The sequence below is a fragment of the Podarcis tiliguerta genome (genome assembly GCF_965153285.1).
Source record: "Podarcis tiliguerta genome assembly, chromosome: 17".
Classification (NCBI taxonomy): domain Eukaryota; kingdom Metazoa; phylum Chordata; class Lepidosauria; order Squamata; family Lacertidae; genus Podarcis; species Podarcis tiliguerta.
In genome coordinates this window covers 36,346,726-36,366,607 of record NC_139550.1, presented here as the reverse complement: position 1 = coordinate 36,366,607, position 19,882 = coordinate 36,346,726, and the positions used below count along the sequence as shown (strand labels likewise).

The following is a 19,882-nucleotide window of genomic DNA, read 5'->3' as shown; positions in this document are numbered from 1 at the left end:
ATAATTTTTCTATCCAGGAAAATAGGAATGGAGACTGATCTAGCACATATAAATTGTACTCCAAAGAAAATGGTACTCCAAAGATGCTTGGAACTACCAGGTAAAGGGACAAAGAAGAACCCCAATCTTTACCAGACTTCTTATAAGAATAAACTAATATACCACATGAGCTAGACCAGGCAAAAGAGAGATTTTTGAGCACTGCCCTACACTGGGAAATGGAAGGAACAGGAACAGATGGAATGGGTGCCAAAAGCTCCCCCTGTACCAGGACAAAAGGTGTAAGTAGCCCTACACCTTTGAGGAGAGAAGAAACAAGAGAAATTACCTGCCAATTAGGCCAGATCCACACTATTGTACATTAAAAACACATAACTCCCCCCCCCCCCGAGTCCTGGGAACTAAGGTTTCCTTAATGGTTCTGGGAATTGTATTTCTGTGAGGGAGAAACTACCGTTCCCAGAGTTCTTTGGGGAAAGTCATGTGCTTTCAATCAATGGTGTGGATCTATCCTTAGGTTCTGAAATTAGACCCAAAGGAAACCAAGGAGGCTGCAGGTCAAGGCTGCAACTATGAGCATCCTCTGCAATGTTTCCTAATGAATTCAACGGGATGTTGACCAGACTTGTTTTCTTGCATAAATGACGAAGCTCCCTGTCTCAAACCGGAAAATACCGGCTTTCCTCACGAGATGCGACTATAGATTAAATGTCTACTGAGGAGCGGAGGGGATGGAGCCCTACATGAGGCGAGTTGGAAGGCTGATAAGGCCCACAGAGCTGCTTCGGCGGGGGTTGGGGGGGGTTGAGAATTGAGAAGTGCCTCCTAGTAGGAAGAAAGACGTACTCCTTCCCCACTTGGAACCGAGGTCCCAGTTGACGGAAAGGCCCAGGCAGAAGCGCCCCCCCCACCCTCCCTCCTGACTTCAACCACCGCCGCCCTTTCCCCACGGGGAAAAGCCAGGCCCCATTGTCCCGCCTCAGCGCACACCGCTCTTCCCGTACCGCCAGAGCGTCTCCCGCCTCGGGCCTTTCCCCAACGGGTCCCCTCCTCCGCAGCTGCCGCTCTCCCGTTCCCCGCCCCAGAACACGGGTACCTGCTCCGGGACAGAAATGGAGGGGGTGTCAATGCCGTACCCCGTTGCCTCCCGCCGCCGCCATCTTAACAGCAGCCCCTGAGCCTCAGCCCTAGCCAGGTCGCGCGAGAACTCGCCACCGGGTAGGGAGGGAGGAAGAGACGCGATATCTGAGGAAACACAAGAGCCCACGAGAATTGCGGGAGGAGGAGGAGGAGGGCGAAGCGAGTTATGGCGGAAAGTACAGTCTCGCGATACAATGACTGAGAAGGCAGCTTCCTGCGAGACGTGAAAAGAGGAAGTTGAAATCACGCGAGATTTCGGTGACGTCTCCCCTCTGGTGGAGGATGTTACTTCTAGGGATGAGGCGGCGGGAAACAGGACAGAGTTGTTTTCCTATTCTTGCCGCAGGTCCGTGACCTCGGGAAGGAGCTAGTTAACGAGCGCTTATCGCGATACTTGCCGTGAGAACTGAGGCAAAATATTCCACGCGAGAACAACCCAAAGAGCCGCGAGAGTTCGAGCAATTCTGGCGGACTAGGTCTCCTACTTTTGCTTATTGGAAACCTCACGAGATTTGGAGAATAAAATCACGCGGGTAGCCGTCCTTTGCTTCTAGTGACGAAACTCCTCAGATACATACATGTCTTCGGTTATGGTTGAGATGTGGAGCCATAAAGGGATATGGAGTTGGGGGAGGGGACTGGGATCTCGAGGAAGCTCCCGCGAGAGCTCGCAGATCTGGTCACGAGATCTGCCTCCCTGAGCTCCAGCGTATGGGGACGGCTGAGGAGAAATATCACGAGAATGACGTCACGCGGAAGTCCGCAGTGGCTCCTCCCGCGAGGAAGGGGGCCTGAGTGGCGCGCGCAGCTCAAGCCACGAAATCTCGCGGGAACAGGGAGCTGAAAGAACGTGACGGATTGTTCAGCAATTCTGCGCACGAGGGAAGGAGCGACGGGTTTTCTTCCGCTCGCGTAATCACGCGGGAAGTGGGCTGAACTCTCGCGAGAACCTGCTACGCTGTTGGCTTCTGCTTATGGAAGCTGCCGCGAAAGGAATTTTTTTCGGGTGTTGTTGGTGTGGGGGAGGGGGATGGCTTCCCCTTTACGTGCTGTTTTCATTTTATATTTATTTTTATCTGTTTCTTAAAATTTACACAGCGCTTGATTGTGAGAAAGAACCTTCAAAGTGGCTTAAAAAAGATAAAACAGATTAAGACTTATACAACAGAAAATAATATTCAGAGTCCACTGGACTGCAGCAAAACTATACCAGAAGAAAATAACAAGTGCAGACAACTGCTGGGAGTAAAAATGCAATGTTTCTGTGCGCTGCTCTGGTTCACCAGAAGCAGCTTAGTCATGCTGGCCACATGACCCAGAAGCTGTATGCCGGCTCCCTTGGCCAATAAAGCGAGATGAGCGCCGCAACCCCAGAGTCGGCCATGACAGGACCTAATGGCTCCCTTTACCTTTATAAAGGTGATATTCAATTTCCTGTCTCCAGCCTTAAGTTATCCATCCCTCTCTCTGCCTCCTTCCTGGCTTCAGGACAGGCAAGATCCCATACCCTCTCCTCGCAGGTGATTGGTAAGAGGGGTGGGATCTGTCAAGCAGGCCTCCTGCATTAACTCAGCCTGCCCAGGAGCCCCCCACCCACAGAAGACCATCATTCCTCTTAACCCCAGTACCTCAGGACTGGACTATAGCATCTGACTTTGGGATTGGCCTAATGTGAGGTAAAAAATGGTGGCTCCTTCAGTCCTCTGGGCCCTGGCATTTGTCCAACATGGGATGACCTCTGTCCTTAGGTGGAACTGCTTGCTGGCAATTTGGGGCTGGGAACTCCTAAGCAGGGCTGCCAGACTCCCATGGCTACATTCACGCTGTCACTTTAAAGAACTCTTCGTGAGAGACTTGACTTCACTGAACCTGGATGAGCCATCTCAAAAGACTTGAGCCCATGCTTTTAAAAGCTGCAAGGCAAGCAGACATTCACCAGGTACTGTTTTTGCCCATCATCGCTAACCCTGCATGCTCAAAAAGCTTTGCTTGCTGACTATCTGCTTGCCATAACAACGTAAGAGATGTGCTGGATCAGGACCAGAGGTCAACATTCCCCACAGTGGCCAGACGGGTGCCTATGAGAAAGATGGTGCTCTTCAGAGACATGGTGTCGCCAGTCCTGGAGGCAGAACAAAGCCATCGCGGATAGTTTAAAAAGCATCTAAGTTGGTAGCCATCACTGCGTATTTCTGTCTATTTTTAGCCTGTCTTCAGAGTGTCTGTCACATCTTGTTGCAATAAATGCCTCATTTTAACTACACACTGTGTGAAGTGTTTGTCTTCCTCTTGGCTCTCCTCAATCAGCAATCAGTTTCATTAGACAGCTTCTACTATTATGAAGGGGGGGGCAATCTCTCCACTTTCTCTTCACCATCCATGTGTAATTTAATATTCCCCTATCATGTCCCACCTTACGCATCTTTTTCTAAGCTAAAAAGCTCAATGTAAACTTTCCTCCGAGGAGAACTGCTCCTGCCCCAGTCGTTTTGACTGCCGCTTTCAGCACTTTTCTGGGCTCCGCAATATCCTTTTTGAGGTCCAGTGACCAGAACCCTACACGGTATTCCTACTGCAGTTGCACTGCAGATTTAATCGAACTATGGCAAGTTCTTAAAGAAATGGGAGTGCCTGATCACCTCATCTGTCTCCTGAGAAATCTCTATGTGGGACAAGAAGCTACAGTTAGAACTGGATTTGGAACAACTGATTGGTTCAAAATTGGTAAAGGAGTACAGCAAGGCTGTATATTGTCTCCCTGCTTATTTAACTTATATGCAGAATTCATCATGCAAAAGGCTAGGCTGGATGAATCCCAAACCAGAATTAAGATTGCCGGAAGAAATATCAACAACCTCAGATATGCAGATGACACAACTTTGATGGCAGAAAGTGAGGAGGAATTAAAGAACCTCTTAATGAGGGTGAAAGAAGAGAGCACAAAATATGGTCTGAAGCTCAACATCAAACAAACGAAGATCATGGCCACTGGTCCCATCACCTCCTGGCAAATAGAAGGGGAAGAAATGGAGGCAATTAGAGATTTTACTTTCTTGGGCTCCATGATCACTACAAATGATGACAGCAGTCTCAAAATTAAAAGACGCCTGCTTCTTGGGAGAAAAGCAAGACAAACCTAGACAGCATCTTAAAAAGCAGAAACATCACCTTGCCAACAAAGGTCCATATAGTTAAAGCTATGGTTTTCCCAGTAGTGATGTATGGAAGTGAGAGCTGGACCACAAAGAAGGCTGATCGCCGAAGAATGGATGCTTTTGAATTATGGTGCTGGAGGAGACTCTTGAGAGTCCCATGGACTGCAAGAAGATCAAACCTCTCCATTCTGAAGGAAATCAGCCCTGAGTGCTCACTGGAAGGACAGATTGTGAAGCTGAGGCTCCAATACTTTGGCCACCTCATGAGAAGAGAAGACTCCCTGGAAAAGACCCTGATGTTGGGAAAGATGGAGGGCACAAGGAGAAGGGAATGCCTGGCGTGCTCTGGTCTATGGGGTCACAAAGAGTCAGACACGACTAAACGACTAAACAACAATTAGGGGAAAAGGCAGGGTATAAATAAATATCTAATGATCATTATTCTTTGGATACACTTCATACTGTTGCTTAATGATGTGATCCAGAAATGTGTCTGCCACGAGTTTGTGCGTTTCCCTTGGCTTCTTTGTTTTCAGTGTGAGCTTCAGTATTTTTATATCCTGAAATGTGGGATATAGGACAGGATTCACCTGTCAGCAGAAGCCCTATTCAATTATTTCCACTCGGAAGAGGCGTTTCCCCCCCTTGCATTCCCACATCCTCCATTCTGTCTGGCAAGCCGAAATGCAGGTTCATGAGGGTGATCATGTTCATGCAATGTTTAATTCCTTTCATTATTATAATAGTAAGTCCCACTTCCTTGCAGTTAATTGCACATGAGGTTGCAGCCTCATGTGCAGCATAATAGAAGCACCTAAAATGTTCTAAGAACTGTACAGAGATTAAAAGATAAGACAGGTTGTACCTGCAGGCTCACTACCTATTTTAGACAAAAGAGAAAAAGCTGCATCTGCCGAAATTCCTTCTAAACAACTGTGAAAATGCAAGATCCCAGCCCCTCTTTTGCATCTGACCTTTGGGTGGAAGAGGCCATGATGATTTTCCCCGTGTCAAATAGATGGTTAGTGTGATGGAGGGAAGAGAGAAGAGCACACATGAATTTAGAACGATGATCCAATAGGTTTTTAAATTTACTCATCTCATGGGGGGTGGTGTCTGTTTCCTGTTTGTTTTTAAGGCTGCAGACAGACATGAACTGTAGGTAATTTGAGAGACGCTTTGTTTCCCATGGTCAACATACACCTCCTTTCCTATAAAACAGGTTTTATAGGTTTTTCAAACAGTATGAAAACTTGCTTAGCCAGATTACGCATCATGTGCAGTCTAAATTACATATAGACAAAGGCCAAAAAAAGACATGTTCTCAGCAAACTGGTGTAACTTTACCCATGAATGAATTGGACAATAACATTTCTGCGTAGAAATTTTATGGATTGTGTAGCATGCTCTGTAACCAGATTATTTTACACAGCCTCGAAGAAACCTGTAAAACTAAATAGTATCTGAAGTACTGTCTGGGGGGAAATCCAAAATCCATTTTCTCTTTGTTGGGATTTTTTTTGTTTGTATTATTGATTGATAATTTTATGTATCAATATTTTTAAAATGAAACAAAAATAGCAAGATATATATATCCAAATATACATCAGTACATGGGGGCTGGAGGGAGAAACAGTGTGTTAAAGTGAGTCCAGAGGAGAAGCAATGCAAAATATAGGTGTGTTTTGCATTCTTATACAGAGGAGTCTGATTATACATACTGGCTGAGATCTAAAAACCGACACAATTAGCTCAACCCACCCCGGAGGGTTTGATTTGTTGAAAACAGCCTCCCCACTTCACTTGGCAAATATGCTTGGAAACTGGGCATTTCTAAAGCAGATTGTGAAATAACATGATGGGAGGGTGTGCTGTTTGAAGCCGGGGGAGAGTTTTAATGTGTAATGCTTTATCATGTTTTCATATATGTTGGAAGCCACCAAAATGCCTGGGGCAACCCAGTCAGATGGACGTGGTACAAATAAAATGATGATGGTGATTATCATGTTAAAACCTCACTGGCCGTGCCCAAGACTTTAGACATGCCTAAATTACGTAGCTCCTTAATGCAGAGCTGTTACTTTAACATCAACTAAATAAACCAGTTATAGAAACGAGAATAACTTTTGTGAGAATAATCTTTGCAGAAAAACCAATAAACAAGCTGTTCCTCTTCTGTGGAATTATTTTAAGTATACAGTATACTTGTATGTATACTTATACTAGGGACGCGGGTGGCGCTGTGGGTAAAAGCCTCAGCGCCTAGGGCTTGCCGATCGAAAGGCCGGCGGTTCGAATCCCCGCGGCGGGGTGCGCTCCCGTCGTTCGGTCCCAGCGCCTGCCAACCTAGCAGTTCAAAAGCACCCTTAAGTGCAAGTAGATAAATAGGGACCGCTTACTAGCGGGAAGGTAAACGGCGTTTCCGTGTGCAGCTCTGGCTCGCCAGAGCAGCGATGTCATGCTGGCCACGTGTCCTGGAAGTGTCTTCGGACAGCGCTGGCCCACGGCCTTTTGAGTGAGATGGGCGCACAACCCTAGAGTCTGTCAAGACTGGCCCGTACGGGCAGGGGTACCTTTACCTTTTTTATACTTGTGAAATTCCTTTTTAATTCAGAAGAGTAAAAAAAGTGACTATTTGTGGAGCTTTAGGAGCCAGAGGCAATATATGCAACCATATGAGACCTGTAGGCAGTGGTGGAATCGTGGAGCACAATGTCAGGAGGTTCTCTTGCACAAGACCCATGAAAATGCAAACTGTGTCAGAGTATATTTGTTGCAATCTGCCTTGCATAGGAGTAGTTCAATTTCTGTCTGAGGTTAGAGGCACCATTTCTGAAAAAGATACCAAAAGTTATTTCTGTTTCCAGGACAGAATGGAAGCCTTCCATCTAATTAAACGGAACAGGAAAATATTCTAGTTTTCCGAGTTCCTTTAATCAAGCCTGATTCTGTGCAGTTTTGTTCTTTTGATTTGCCTTGATCCTTTGGGGTATGGCAGGCTATAAATATTGCGCTTATGCATGCTTAAAGTTGCAATTCTATACAAACCTACACAGGAGAAAGTCCCACTGAACTCAAGGAGACTTAACTTCTGAGCAGATGCACATAGGCATTCACTGTCAGGATTGTGGTGCTGTCAAGGTTACACTTTGGGGCGGAAGTCCAGGGCTCTGCTCAACAGGATGAGAGGAAGAACTCCTGCCCACAAGAGGACTGGCTTACCACATTTTGAAGTAATACATTGCCATCTAAAGCACCTTTGAGTCCAGAGTGGAAAAACACCCAGCTGCACCACTGACCTCTCAGCAACTAAAAAAACTCCAGCTATGTAGCCAAGCTACAAACACTGATAAAGCAACCCTCCCGGTGTTAAAGAAAAGGGATTTGTGCCTTCAACAGACATGCCATGGGTTGCCATGAAAATCTGGACAGAAAAGTTGTTAAGCTTTTCTAGTTTTGCCCAAAGTTGAGCTTTTGGGGGGCAAAAACACTAAAAAAAAAATTAGCGTTTTTGAGCTATTTTTATGGGAAATCGCCAAAAACGGCACTGCTGACATGGGTTGCCATACATCCAGATTTTCCTGGACATTTCTACGATTTCCACCGAGACACTGCTGCCAAATGCAGTATTCCGTACCCTAACTTCATCCCATGCATGTTTGTTCAGAAGGAAAATCTGATGGTATTCACTGGGAGTGCACAATTTGCTACATTAATTCAAAGCTTTTTCTTATCCTGATGTTCAGCAGAGAAGTCTCCAGAAGCAACTCTACAGGCATCAGTGATATGACAGCCTCTGCCCTCTGGGGTACAACCTAAAAGACGGGCACAAAAGGAAAGAGATACTGGAAGGGAGGAGGGGAAGAGCAAGCTCAAGGGGCAAGAGTGATCCGTTCATATGTAGAAGCCGTGAAGAGGCCCCAGATATAGTTGCTTCTGAATAACCCCTTGAAGCTAAAGCAGAAGGCAAAGAATCTTCCTTCTCCAAGCTCTCTAAATTTTATTTTTGGTGTGATGCAGTGGAGTGGGGGGTTGGGAATGACATTACAGTGGTACCTTGGTTTGCAAATGTTTTGGATTACAACCATGTCAAACCCTGAAGTGTGTGTTCCTTTTTTTGGATTGTTGTTGTTGTTTAGTCATTTAGTCATGTCCGACTCTTCATGACCCCATGGACCAGAGCACGCCAGGCACTCCTGTCTTCCACTAGCTCCCGCAGTTTGGTCAAACTCATGCTGGTAGCTTCAAGAACACTGTTCAACCATCTCGTCCTCTGTCGTCCCCTTCTCCTTGTGCCCTCCATCTTTCCCAACATCAGGGTCTTTTCCAGGGAGTCTTCTCTTCTCATGAGGTGGCCAAAGTATTGGAGCCTCAGCTTCACGATCTTCACGGTTTTTTGGATCACAACCCCCCCCCCTTTTTTATTATTACAACAATTTATTTTGGAGGCCTCATTGGCGAAAGCGCGGCTTGAGTTACAACATGTTTTGGTTTACAACTGGACCTCCGGAACGGATTATGGTTGTAAACCAAGGTATCACTGTACTTCTACCTTCCTGCTCTTCATGCCAGGAAAGAGCAGAGCACACCTCCCATGTTCTACCACTTGCCCCAAGCGTTGCATCTGTGCGGGAGCTGGAGAGTTCACAAGTTCCGATGAGTTCTCACCACCACCCATCCTAATTAATACCATACAATGCCTGGCCCTATTTGGCTAGTAGCAGCTGCATTTAAAAAGAGGGGGCTGGGCTGGGGGTTACAGTACCACACCTCAGGCCAGTAGGGGGCAATAGACACCATCTGAACCAGGGAACTACAAAATGTGAGCATCCTTTCCCTTCTCTATCCTGTATGCACTTAAACAGTATTTTGTGTTTTAGGACAAGTGTGTGAAGGGACCAAGAAACAGCAAATGGATTTACATGCATCATTGCAGAGGTGAACCAGGCTGTGATCCTGTATCCACTCTTCTAGAAGTAAGCCCCATTGATTAAAATGGGACTTAACTTCTGAAAATATATGTATAGGATTGAACAGTCCGTCAACTATTTGAAGTTGGGTGTTTTATTAATATAATAATATCAACAGTATAATATCTCATATAAAGAGATTATGATATTCAGGTGTCATTGCATTATTACCTGGGGGTGGGTAGGAGCCCCATGTAATTCGGAGACACTACTTGCAAATATTCTGTGACCCAAAACAGTGTGTGAGTGGCACACAGAAAAATCTCAGAGCATCATGGCATTGCAAGGCCATAGGATAGCCTTGTTTCCACCATATCTACTCTTATAATGTTGTTACTCCACAACTGTAATTATCAATGAAGGTAGTGTCTCACAAAAACACCAAACACCAGAGAGTTTTGTCTCAAAGGACAGCTCCAAAATACAAGTGTACAATGCTCATCACTAAGACTCCATTTGCACTATAACTTTAAAGCAGTAGTATACCACTTTAAACAAGCATATCTTCCACCATAAAATCCTGGAAAATGTAGCTTGGTAAGGCGAGTTGAGCATTGTTAGAATCAGAAATGTAGGGTTGGAAGGGATCCCAAGGACCATTTACTCCAACTTGCTGCAATGCAGAAATCTCAGTTAAAACATCCGTGACAGGTGGCCACTTGTTTTTGAGAAACCCATGCTAGGTCTTAGTAATCACAGCATCCTTTTCTAAGTGCTCACAGACTCTGTTGGAAGACCTTTCCTGGTATCGATATCAAGCTCACAGGTAAGTAGTTGCCTGGGTCTTCTTTCTTCCCCGTAGGCAGGAACCTCACCTGTTCTCCAAGAATTCTCAGAGATTATAGGCAGAGGCTCTGAGATTATACCCACAAGGTCCTTTAGTATCACTGGATGCAGCTCATCAGGCCCTGGAGATTTTAATTCATTTAAAGTTAGGAAACCTTTGGTCCCCTCACAGAGCTACAATTCTCAGAGTGGTTTAACAGCAAGCTCTGGGAATTCCCTGTGAGGGCCTAGAGGTCTCCTTACAATGCTCAGCACCTTTCTCTGAAGAAGGCATCAAGGACCAATTTCTGATTGTCCATCTATTAATATCAGTCCAGCAGAGAATGAGAAAAGATTGAAAGTTGCAAGGTGAAACCTTATAATAGTGGTTTCACAAGGTGTTGTACTTAGCTTTTATGGTGGGAAATGACACACAAATTAAGAGTTCTTCATGGTGTTTCAAAAACTGACAACTTTGAATACCTGCATCACAAATGCCAACAAGAATATAAAAAAACCCCTCATTATTCTATTTGTTTCTAGCGTATTGCAGAGATAATTTGCTTTCACATCTCAATTCCCCTCCTCTATGTGGTCTCATTTATTTTGATTTGCTATTGGTCTTTTTCACCTGGATCTGAGCCACTTGGATTTTAGGGGGCTTTGGGGGGGGTATGTTTGTTCTCTAGGGACGTGGGTGGCGCTGTGGTGTAAACCACTGAGCCTTGGGCTTGCCGATCAATTGGAAGGTCAGCGGTTCGAATCTCTGCAACGGAGTGAGCTCCCTTGGTTCGGTCCCAGCTCCTGCCAGCCTAGCAGTTCAAAAGTATGCCAAAAAGTGCAAGTAGATAAATAGGTACCACTTCGGTGGGAAGCTAAATGGCGTTTCTGTGCACTGCTGTGGTTTGCCAGAAGTGGCTTAGTCATGCTGGCCACATGACCCGAAAAAACTGTCTGTGGACAAACATTGGCTCCCTCAGCCAGTAAAGCGAGATGAGCGCCACAACCCTAGAATCATTCACAACTGGACTTAACTGTCAGGGTCCTTTACCTTTTAATGTTTGTTCTTACCAGTTTTTAGTTTTTTTGTTCTTGTTCTCACCAGTTTTAAAGTGAGTTATAACTTAATGTATTCTTGCTATTGTAAAAATAAAATAAAATGCTGTACTTGATCTTGACAACAATGAAATGTTATACAACAAACCCGTCTCAGCACCCATGATTCCTTGGGGGGAAGCCATGACTGTTTAAAGTGGTATGATACTGCTTTAAATGTAAGTTTACAAGGGAGAGGTTCCCTTTCATCTCTATATCTCAGCCAATCCCACACCACATGATTTACAGCTTCCTCCACCCCACAAGGACAAATCTACAGGACATTTAAATGCTTCCATACTTCCACCCTGGGAAGTTAACCTATCACCTGAATTTTTATCCGCTGGGCTTACATCAGGCTATCTCCTCCCATCCCACCAGTTACATCCCATAAGCATAGTCATGCTGGGCTTTTCAGTTGCTCTTTGTATAGCTTTTTTCTGTCCCAGTTTTGGGGCGCTGGTATCTCCCGATCCTGAGCTTCTGTCTCAAGGAAGGACCCGTCTGCAACAGGCCCGTGAACTGGCTCGACATCCCCGCTATGGCACTTGTTGGATGGGAGCCTTGGGGCAACTAGACGCCGGGTGCAGGGAGCTGGATGAGGAGCAGCAAAGCCGCATTGCAATCAAATTTGCCCATTGCCACCTCCAGCGGTGAGTCCAGATACCTGGGTCTTGGGGGATGGGCTGGTGACAGCCAGTGTAATAGAGTGATCACTAGAGTGTTGTCCTAGGACAGGGGTTCCTAGCTGTTTTTGGAGAACAACTCCCTTCATCCCTAGCTAGCAGGACCAGTGGTCAGAGATGATAGGAATTGGCGTCCAAAAACAACTGGAAACCCCAGTTTGGGAAACCCTGTCCTAAGCTGATCCTCACCTTGCCACTAGGTGAAATTTGGCTAGCCAAAGCCTCTCAGCTTAACCTACTTCAACAAACTCACCCAGCCCAACCTGTTGTAGCCTGGAACTGCACAATGCGCAGCTGATTTGTGTACTGGATGGGGCACAGCTGTGGGCAGCCTGAAGAAGCCCCATCGACATTGATGTCTGTCCATCAACCCTAGTAGGACAGTCTAGGGTGATGTCTGCAGGCTCCATAAACCCTCTGTGGTGTGGGATTTGAGGGGTGATCTGTGAGTTTGTTTGAGCCCTGAGTGAGAGCAGGGTGGAGCTCAGAATTGGAAGAGGTGGGGAAAGGTTTCAGCATTTACAGCAGTATTTTATTTTTAGTAATTTGTATTAATGGTTTTTATTAGGGTTTTCTTGTAACATCTGTAGTTCTTATCATTTTCAGTAGCTCATCGCAGGTGACAGTGGAAGAGAGACATTGCTTGAACCTAAAGCAGGGCTTGGCAAGGTTTATCTTGCCTGGGCCGGATCAGTCCCGCGGAGATCCGTCCGTGGGCCAGATAGCGCCCACAATTTTCGGTGTCTGTGCGTGCACAGACATGATTTCCAGCACCGCGGAAGCGAGTCCCCGTGCCGTGCTGTGCTGCTTTAGCGCAGCTCGCGAGCAGGCAGCTCAGTTCAGGGGCAGCTCGGGGGCCGGTCAAACGACCTCCGCGGGCCACTTCCCATGGGCCTTAGGTTGCTGACCCCTGACCTAAAGCTTCATGGAGGAGGAGCTTTTCCCTTTCCTTTTGCTCACACCCACAATATACATTTAAAGTGCATCTATATCACTTTGACAGTCCTGACTACCCTGAAAGAATCTGGAGAGGTGTAGTTCCCCTCCCCCACAGAGCTACAGTTCCCAGCACCCTTACGAAACTACTGTTCCTTGTGGGATTCTTTGTGGGAAGCCATGGGCTTTCAATGTATGGTGTGGATCTTGCCTTTGTTTTGTCTGTGATGTCAAGTCAACATAATTCAAGGCTTGCTGTCCTGGTTCTCATTGTTTCATCTGACCAGTAGCTTCAGCTTATCCTGTGTCTTCTCCTGGGCAGGTCTGGGAGGAAGTTCCCCCCCTGTGAGCCTAGCAGCTCCATCCGTGATTGCACACAGGACATGGACCCAGTGGCCTTTGGGGTGTACACAGAGTTCTTCACCCATGCTCAAAGCATCTGTTATTTCCTGCACAATGAGGCCTGGCAACAACGAGCCCAAGAGACCATGCACAGGTAAGGAAAATGGGGCTCTTTCGTCCTCTAGAGAGCAACTAGCCTGGAAGGGTAATTCCAGCTCATGCTTTGCATGCAAAAGTTCCCAGTTTCAATCTCCAGGGAAGGCTGGGAATATCCCATGCAGTGGTACCTTGGGTTAAGAACTTAATTTGTTCTGGAGGGCCGTTTTTAACCTGAAACTGTTCTTAACCTGAGGTACCACTTTAGCTAATGGGGCCTCCCGCTGCCGCTGCCGCTGCCGCTACCGCGCAATTTCTGTTCTCATTCTGGAGCAAAGTTCTTAACCCGAGGTACTATTTCTGGGTTAGCGGAGTCTGTAACCTGAAGCGTCTGTAACCTGAAGTGTCTGTAACCTGAGGTACCACTGTACAGTCAAATCTCGGTTGTTGAACATAATCTATTCCGGATGCCTGTTGGCATTTGGGAGTCGAAACGTTCCAAAATGGAGGCCTTTGGGATCCGAGGTTTGACTGTACCTGAAATCTTGAAAAGGCACTGCTAGTCATTGTAGGCAGTACTAAGTTAGATGGCCCAATGGTCTGACTCTGTACAGCGGTGCCTCTGGTTACGAACTTAATTATTCCAGAGGTCTGTTCTTAATCTGAAACCATTCTTAACCTCTTAACCTGAGGTACTACTTTAGCTAATGGGGCCTCCCACTGCTGCTGTGCCACCACCACGCGATTTCTTTTCTTACCCTGAGGTAAAGTTCTTAACCCGAGGTACTACTTCTGAGGTACTACTACTGAGGTACTACTACTGAGGTAAAGTTCTTAACCCGAGGTACTACTTGAGGGACGCAGGTGGCGCTGTGGGTTAAAGCCTCAGCGCCTAGGGCTTGCCGATCAAAAGGTCGGCGGTTCGAATCCCCGCGGCGGGGTGCGCTCCCGCTGTTTGGTCCCAGCGCCTGCCAACCTAGCAGTTCGAAAGCACTCTCGGGTGCAAGTAGATAAATAGGGACCGCTTACTAGCGGGAAGGTAAACGGCGTTTCCGTGTGCGGCTCTGGCTCGCCAGAGCAGCGATGTCACGCTGGCCACGTGACCTGGAAGTGTCTTTGGACAGCGCTGGCCCCCGGCCTCTTTGAGTGAGATGGGCGCACAACCCTAGAGTCTGTCAAGACTGGCCCGTAACGGGCAGGGGTACCTTTACCTTACTACTTCTGGGTTAGCGGAGTCTGTAACCTGAGGTGTTTGTAACCCGAGGTACCACTGTATAAGGCAAGTTCCTATGAAACAGCATGGGAGGGCAGAGAGAATTAAGGCCTGGTGAGAGCCCTTTGGAACCACTAAGCATCTTAGTGGGGTTTCCCTTGACTTCTTCTAGGCGCGTGTATGGGTAGGTCCACATAGCATAATTTGCATGCAGTCCTGTGTTTCCTGGTGCTGTTTTGATCTTCCAGTGGTGATTGATGCCCTTTGGGCCTAGTGAAGCACGAGAAAAGCAACTAATAATACGTTGAGTTGGAACCAGAGATCACAACTGGCAGAGCCAACTAACTGGTTCTCTCACCATCCTCCTCCCTTGGAAAGATGCTAATCCTATGCATGCTTATACTGTACCTCTGATCTCAGTGTGCTAAGCAGACCTACACAGGATTACTTTCTCTCTCTCTCTCTCTCTGAATCAATATCGTTCACAGTTCCTGAGTGTGACTATCTTTAGGATGGATTCAATCACATACCGGCAAACTCAGATTGCACAACTGTAGTTGATTGGGAGGTATTGCACTGCAAACTCACCTCCCCAAAAGATTGGGCTTTTTGTGAGATACAAAGGGGTGGGAAAGTGCACAGCGAAGCACGGGATAAGACTTGCTTTGATGTCTCGTCATTTAACCTCCTGCAAACAAATCAGGATGAAAGCTCAATAACAGCTCCTTTGGAAGCATCCCCAGACATCAAGGAAGAAGTTAGAAAGGAAGAGTGAGTTGTTACCGTGGGAGGAAACTGATGAAAAGAGAGTGGGTCAAGTGGGGGTTTTGGGGGGGACTTTTCCAGATGCCCATAGCAAAAAAAAAAAAAACCTCCCCCTACCCCTTCCTTTTTAAAACCACACTGCAGTCTCAACAGGTAAAGATGCCCATTTGTATTCCTCCAATCGGCACCAGCACGCATGCAAGAGGACAATGTGTAGGGAGTTTCCTGCTCTTTCTGCTTGCTTCTTTCATTGCTCAGCAGCAGAGAAGAGGAGAGCCAGGAGAAGCTTCAGGGTTAGGGGCCCTAACTGGAGCATTGGCAGCTACCTGACCCTACCACTATCCCTGGACTGACAACCAGGATAGGAGGGGAAGGAGGTTGGGTGGAGGTCTTTGGTATGTCTAATTTTGTTCTCTTCCCAACCCTTTGTTAGGGTAAAGAAATTGCCAATTCTCAGTATGAATGAAGGGCTCTTTCCTGTCTGCTCCCTCCTCAAAGGCAGCTCCTTGACTAGCAGCTGGGCTGGACAGCAGGCAAGCTAAGCGTTGGGTTTCCATCTGAGCCACTGGAACTGGCAGCACCAAAAAGTAGGGCACTTGTTCTACATGGGGAGAGCTACCCCAGAGTGACACTCTTAATTCCAGCATTTCCCAGAGCAGACTAGCTTCAGTGTGACAGGATAGTCTAATTTGGGAAGCGTGGACCATCAGATCCGCTTAACATCAACATTTGTCTGGTTGACACTTGGTGGAAATCTAGAACAAGCGACTTGGAGCAGGGAGGGGAAGAGCAAAGCCGCGTGCTGTATTTTGACTTTTCCCCGAGGGAGTAATTGCAGCTCACCAAAATAAGGAAGCACAAGGCAGGGCCGGGGAACCTGTGGCCCTCCATACACCCTTGAAGGCCAACTCCCACCATCCCCAGCCAGCAGAACCCATGGTCAGTGAAGGGTGGGAGTTGCAGTCCAGCAACTTCTGGGGGGCCACAGGTTCCCCGCCACTGGTATAATGGATGCTGCCTGCATATGACAGTTCCTGCTCCCTTGTTGCCCAAAATAACGTGGCTGTGGCATCGAAGCCCTCTGGGCTTGCCCAAAAAGACTCAAGTATATTTTTGTCTTTTTATAATGTGGGGTGGGGTGGGGAGGTGAGATGTGCTTGGAACCTGTATGGTTGGCTGACACAATAGGATGCAGGAGCAATAGGGAACCTATTGTGTGGAATCTGGGAGTGAAAACTTGGGTCTGTGCACCCTAACCCTCCATTGTAATCTAAAAATAAAGTATCTAGCCCTTGAAGAGCTGGCAGGTTAGAAGTTGTAACTTCTAGGTGGCCTTGAACCCTTTTAATCTCCTTTCTGAAGTTAATGTTCTGATCCTATGCATGCTTAACTAGACATTAAGTTGTACTGAGTTCAGTGGGACTTATTCCCAAGTCAGAGTGCATAGAGTTGCAGCCAGATTCCTTCAAGGAATGAAATGACTTCACCCAAGGAGGCTGCTCACGGAGCAGAATGTCTGGGCTTCAGCACCTTCCTGGCGCAGTGGATATGCTGTGTGGTTAAGATGTTCCTGGTCATAATGAATTGGTTCCTGCCTTCTCTGCCCGTTCCAGGCTGACGTCCTCTTCAGAGACTGTGGCCCGCCAGCTGGAATCCACCCATCAGCTTGCTGGAGAGATCGCCCAGGCACAGGATGCCACCTTGCGCTCTCAGGAGCAGATCCTGCAAGATGGGGAGCTGCTACATCAGATGCTGCGTGACTCCTCCCAAGGTAGGCTGGGAGTTGGGTGGTTGGGTAGGGATTATGATCTCTGAAACAAACAAAGCTGCATTATAAAATGAAAAGTTGTACAACAATGTGCCATGGCCCTGAAGACACTGTTGAACTACAGCTCACATCATCCCTGACTGTTGGTCATGCTGGATGAGGGTGATGGGAATTGGAGTCCAGCAGCATGGGGAGGGGCTTCCAGAGTCCTATGCTAGATTATTTGAGTTCTCATCCTTCTCCTGGGCCATGTCCAGAAAGTGGTGTTGGGGGATGAGTGTTCAGGCCCCTGGGCTCTCACTTATGGGGTGCTTCAGGGTTCCATCCTCTCCCCCATGCTTTTTATCATCTACATGAAGCCTCTGGGAGAGATCATCAGGGGGGTTGGCCTGGGTGTTTATCAGTATGCGGATGATACCCAGCTCTACCTCTCTTTCAAATCAGAACCAGTGAGGGCAGTGAAGGTCCTGTGTGAGTGTGTAGAGGCAGTTGGAGGATGGATGGTGGCTAACAGATTGAGGTTGAATCCTGACAAGACAGAAGTACTGTTCTTGGGGGACAGGGGGCGAGCTGGTGTGGCAGACTCCCTGGTCCTGAATGGGGTAACTGTGTCCTTGAAGGACCAGGTGTGCAGCCTGGGAGTCATTTTGGACTCACAGCTGTCCATGGAGGCGCAGGTTAATCCTATGTCCAGGGCAGCTGTCTACCAGCTCCATCTGGTACACAGGCTGAGACCCTACCTGCCCATGGACTGTCTTGCCAGAGTGGTGCATGCTCTAGTTATCTCCCGCTTGAGCTACTGCAAAGCACTCTACATGGGGCCAGCTTTGAAGGTACTCAGAAACTGCAATTAATCCAGAATGCGGCAGCTAGACTGGTGATTGGGAGTGGCCACCGAAACCATATAACCCCAGTCCTGAGAGTCCTACATTGGCTCCCAGTACGTTTCCGAGCACAATTCACAGTGTTGGTGCTGACATTAAAAACCCTAAACGGCCTCTGCCCTGTATACCTGAAGGAGCATCTCCACCCCAACCTTTCAGCCTGGACACTGAGGTCCAGTGCCGAGGGCCTTCTGACGGTTCCCTCACTGCGAGATGTGAGGTTATACTACCGGAGGTCCTTCTCAGTAGTGGCGCCTGCCCTGTGGAACGCCTTCCCATCAGATGTCAGGGAATTAGCAACTATCTTACTTTTAAAAGACATCTGAAGCCAGCCCTGTTTAGGGAAATTTTTAATGTTTAATGCTGTATTGTGTTTTTACTATTCGGTTGGGAGCCACTCTTGAGTTATACTCCGGATGGGCGGGGTATAAATATATTATTACTACTACTACTACTACTACTATTATTATTATTATTATTATTACATTACGCAGACATCCCTGCCCTAGTACCCCTTTTTCCTGAAAGAGAACCCATTCCCCGGTGCTGCACTAGTATTAAAAACCAAGCCCTCCTTTCAAATATGAGGATACTGGGGGAATTAGCTCAGGGGTTGGGAACCTTTCTCCCCTCATGCTAACCTTTGTGGGGTCACATACCAGTGGTAGATGAGGCCAGAATCAAAAGTGGGCAAAGCAAAGGATGCAGGTCTTACCTTTGTGCCTTTGCACTTGTTATGTACTGAGTTGAATAGGATCCAAACTGCAGCAGTCTGATTGGTCCTAGAACAATAGGATCCAAAATGCAGCAGCCTGATTGGTCCTAGAACAATGCAGCAGTATGATTGGTCGGCAGGAGCCACCCAATCCAGCTCCAGATAGAAGTGAATCCACAACCTGATTGGCCTACAGGAGAATTCCAGAATTAGTCAATCACGTGCAGCCTATTGTGTAAATAATGTATATAAAGCAGATCCTTTGAGGGGACTTGCTTTCCCTCCTCACCACTATGAGCTGAATAAAGAGCATGAAATCACTTTGCGACTCTGAGTATATTTCAGCACTCCAGCCATAACCGAGAAAATCCATTTGGAGGGCGCCAAATTTTGGCCTCACACAGGTCATTACATTACGAAAGATTACCAAAGATCACCTGACAACACACTGCCTCTGCCTCTGGTAGTACTGTAAAATGGGAGAGAGTTTCTTTTCAGAGTTGCAGCCAGCAGGAGAAAGAAGCGATACTTTTAAATAAATACATATCTGCATGCCCCATGCTCTGTATCATCTGTGTGGCACAAAACATGTGGCTTACAGGGGGGAGATAATAAGTGGAACAAATGGAAAGGGGATGCTTATGTTCTGTTTCCACCTAGTTTCTGGTTCTAGCTGGGAGAGGAATGTGGATGGCACCTTGCTGGCTTGCCTCTCTCCTCTGCAGGGGTGCGCCAGGCCTTCCAAGAACTGCAGGATTCGGCCTTTGAGCAGCGAGTAGCCTTTGCTGAGATCTTCAACCGGGTTACATTTCTGCACCGCTTTGTCGTTGGGGAATCCACCGCGATCTACTCAATCTTCTTCCATCTCCTAAGTGGGGCTGCCAGCCTGGTGCTGACCTCTAGCCAACGGACCGCAGGAGCACGGTAAGGAAATAGGTGTGGATGGAAGATGCAAAAGATCCCTCTGGAGCAGAGACACTCCAGCCTGATCAAAACATGTAGGCTGGCTTGAGAGATGGGATGGGAGGATTTCCAGCAGGGCTGCTGCGTACCTCATTTTTTAAACAGTCCTCTTATTCCAGGCATTGGCCACCTTATTAGGACTATGGGCACATCTGGAAACCCAAGAAGCTGCCATTGGCAACATACCCCCCTAAAACACACATGTTCTTCTCAGTGCTATTTTTCTAGAAAAAGAGGTGCCGGAACTCAGCATGTTCTCTTAGAATGGCAACGGTGCCCACCTGAGAGGTGCTGGAACTGAATTCGGGTGATTTCTGGCTGAAAAAAAGGTCCTGATTCTTCCGTTCTCCCAGCAATTAGGTGTAAGAAAGGTGTTTTCATTTTTTCAA

The 19,882-nt window shown here is 47.2% G+C and overlaps 2 protein-coding genes across 23 annotated transcripts in view; one reads left to right on the top strand and one right to left on the bottom strand.

Annotated features, from left to right (window-relative positions):
• The window catches only part of HUWE1 (HECT, UBA and WWE domain containing E3 ubiquitin protein ligase 1), a 101,515-nt gene extending 99,761 nt beyond the window's left edge, over nt 1-1,754 (bottom strand). For 9 of the 21 annotated variants that reach the window (XM_083419132.1, XM_083419138.1, XM_083419140.1 and 6 more), the window contains exon 1: nt 1,097-1,452. The gene's annotated coding sequence lies outside the window, so the exon portion shown is untranslated. Of the gene's footprint in view, nt 1-1,096 lie in introns of all 21 variants that reach the window. The other 12 variants (XM_083419142.1, XM_083419149.1, XM_083419131.1 and 9 more) reach the window with 5 other exon arrangements.
• An 8,933-nt stretch (nt 1,755-10,687) lies between these two features.
• Nucleotides 10,688-19,882, top strand: part of LOC310667584 (uncharacterized protein) — a 22,882-nt gene continuing 13,687 nt past the window's right edge. Inside the window, exons 1-4 of one of the 2 annotated variants that reach the window (XM_083420258.1) lie at nt 10,688-11,778; nt 13,070-13,243; nt 16,777-16,934; nt 19,256-19,454. In XM_083420258.1, the coding sequence (XP_083276384.1) occupies nt 11,528-11,778; nt 13,070-13,243; nt 16,777-16,934; nt 19,256-19,454 (782 nt within the window). In that variant the 5' untranslated portion in view covers nt 10,688-11,527. Of the gene's footprint in view, nt 11,779-12,105; nt 12,257-13,069; nt 13,244-16,776; nt 16,935-19,255; nt 19,455-19,882 lie in introns of those variants that run through there. The other variant, XM_083420259.1, reaches the window with a different exon arrangement.